Below are 1,816 nucleotides of genomic sequence, written 5' to 3'. Positions count from 1 at the left end.
GCAAGATGCTGACGGACGACATGACCGAGGTGTTTGTGGTCACGGGCCACACTGTGCTGGAGGTGCGAGAGGAGCTCAGGTGAGGTCTGGGGGCAGAGGACGTGCGTGGGGCTGGCGTGGGGCACGGCTGCATGTGGGGAACCGGGGGACACAGAAGCACCCTCAGTCAGGGCGCTCTGACCCTTCTCTTTCTCCTCAGGAAAGCCCGGGAGAAGATGATGGATGCATCGCGCTCCATAAGCAACGGCTTCTCCTACCAGGAGAAACTTTCCTCTTCCAAGCTCACCTCTGTGCTGGAAGCCATCGCGGGTGAATATGCCCTGGTCATCAACGGGCACAGCCTGGTAGGGACCTGGAAGCGTGGCTGGATGGGGCACCATGCCCAGCTCTGGGCTGTGTCCCCACTGTCCCCCTGCTCTCCTTGCAGGCCCATGCACTGGAGGCTGACATGGAGGTGGAGTTCCTGGAGACGGCGTGTGCCTGCAAGGCCGTCATCTGCTGCCGTGTCACTCCCCTGCAGAAGGCCCAGGTGGTGGAGCTGGTGAAGAAGTACAAGAAAGCTGTGACCCTGGCCATCGGGGACGGGGCCAACGATGTCAGCATGATCAAGAGTGAGTCCTGGGGTCTCGGGCAGCAGCAGGAGGGACAGATCCCACCTTGCACCATCCCACAGCAGCCTCTGTCCTTGCCCCTTCATGCCCCACAGGAACACAGTCCCGGTGGGGAGATGCCAGCCCTGGTCCCTGTGCTCCTGGCAGAACCCTCCTCACTCCACGTGTCTCTTCCCTCCACAGCCGCCCACATTGGGGTGGGCATCAGCGGGCAGGAGGGCATCCAGGCAGTGCTGGCCTCCGACTACTCCTTCTCCCAGTTCAAGTTCCTGCAGCGCCTGCTCCTGGTGCACGGGCGCTGGTCCTACCTACGCATGTGCAAGTTCCTCTGCTACTTCTTCTACAAGAACTTTGCCTTCACCATGGTCCACTTCTGGTTTGGCTTCTTCTGCGGCTTCTCGGCACAGGTGTGTTGTTGGCTCCTTAAACCTTGAGTTGGAGAGGGTTTGCCTATGGGACCCCTCTGCTTGGAGGCATGCCCTGGTTACCAGGCTCGCAGTGGGGCCTCATCCTGCACCAGCAGGCACAGCCTGGGATCCCTCCGGAGCGTGACAGCGTGTGGTGGGTGTGAGGAGCCTGGGGCATCACACTGCTTGGGGTGGGCACAGGGACAGGGACATGGGGCACAGGGCAGGTCTGGTGCGCCCCTGAGCACTCCGTTCCACACAGACTGTGTACGACCAGTACTTCATCACGCTCTACAACATCGTCTACACGTCGCTGCCCGTGCTCGCCATGGGGGTGTTCGACCAGGTATGGTGAGGAGCAGTGCAGGGGCTCCCTGGCTACACAAGGAGCTGGCCCCTTTGTGGCCCATCTGCAGGAGGAAGGGCTGCCCGGCTGCCTGGGCCGGGCTGCCCGGGTGCCAAGGGCTGATGTCCTTGTGCCTCCACGGGCAGCGGTGAAGGCTGGCCCAGCCCCAGGGAGCAGGTTCTGCCTGCCCAGGGCTGCAGGAAGGTGCCCAGTGTGCCCTGTGTCCCCAGGACGTGCCAGAGCAGCGGAGCATGGAGTACCCCAAGCTCTACGAGCCAGGGCAGCTGAACCTGCTCTTCAACAAACGGGAGTTCTTCATCTGCATCGCCCAGGGCATCTACACCTCTGTCCTCATGTTCTTCATCCCCTACGGCGTCTTCGCTGACGCCACCCGCGATGATGGAGCTCAGCTGGCTGACTACCAGTCCTTTGCTGTCCCCGCCGTCACCTCC

At 62.3% G+C, this 1,816-nt stretch overlaps 1 protein-coding gene across 1 annotated transcript in view; it reads left to right on the top strand.

Annotated features, from left to right (window-relative positions):
• Positions 1-1,816, top strand: part of LOC104410786 (phospholipid-transporting ATPase ID-like) — a gene marked incomplete at both ends in the record, with an annotated part of 3,804 nt that overhangs the window by 1,224 nt on the left and 764 nt on the right. The window contains 6 exons of the mRNA XM_010021049.1: positions 1-79; positions 200-344; positions 428-611; positions 795-1,018; positions 1,281-1,364; positions 1,595-1,807. The exon at positions 1-79 is cut by the window's left edge and continues 28 nt beyond it. Of these exons, the coding sequence (XP_010019351.1) occupies positions 1-79; positions 200-344; positions 428-611; positions 795-1,018; positions 1,281-1,364; positions 1,595-1,807 (929 nt within the window). The remainder of the gene's footprint in view (positions 80-199; positions 345-427; positions 612-794; positions 1,019-1,280; positions 1,365-1,594; positions 1,808-1,816) is intronic.

The sequence above is a fragment of the Nestor notabilis genome, unplaced genomic scaffold, assembly GCF_000696875.1.
Source record: "Nestor notabilis isolate BGI_N333 unplaced genomic scaffold, ASM69687v1 scaffold21980, whole genome shotgun sequence".
NCBI classification, from domain to species: Eukaryota; Metazoa; Chordata; class Aves; order Psittaciformes; family Psittacidae; genus Nestor; species Nestor notabilis.
The sequence above is the reverse complement of the archived record's forward strand: the minus strand, read 5'-3'. Positions and strand labels throughout refer to the sequence as shown.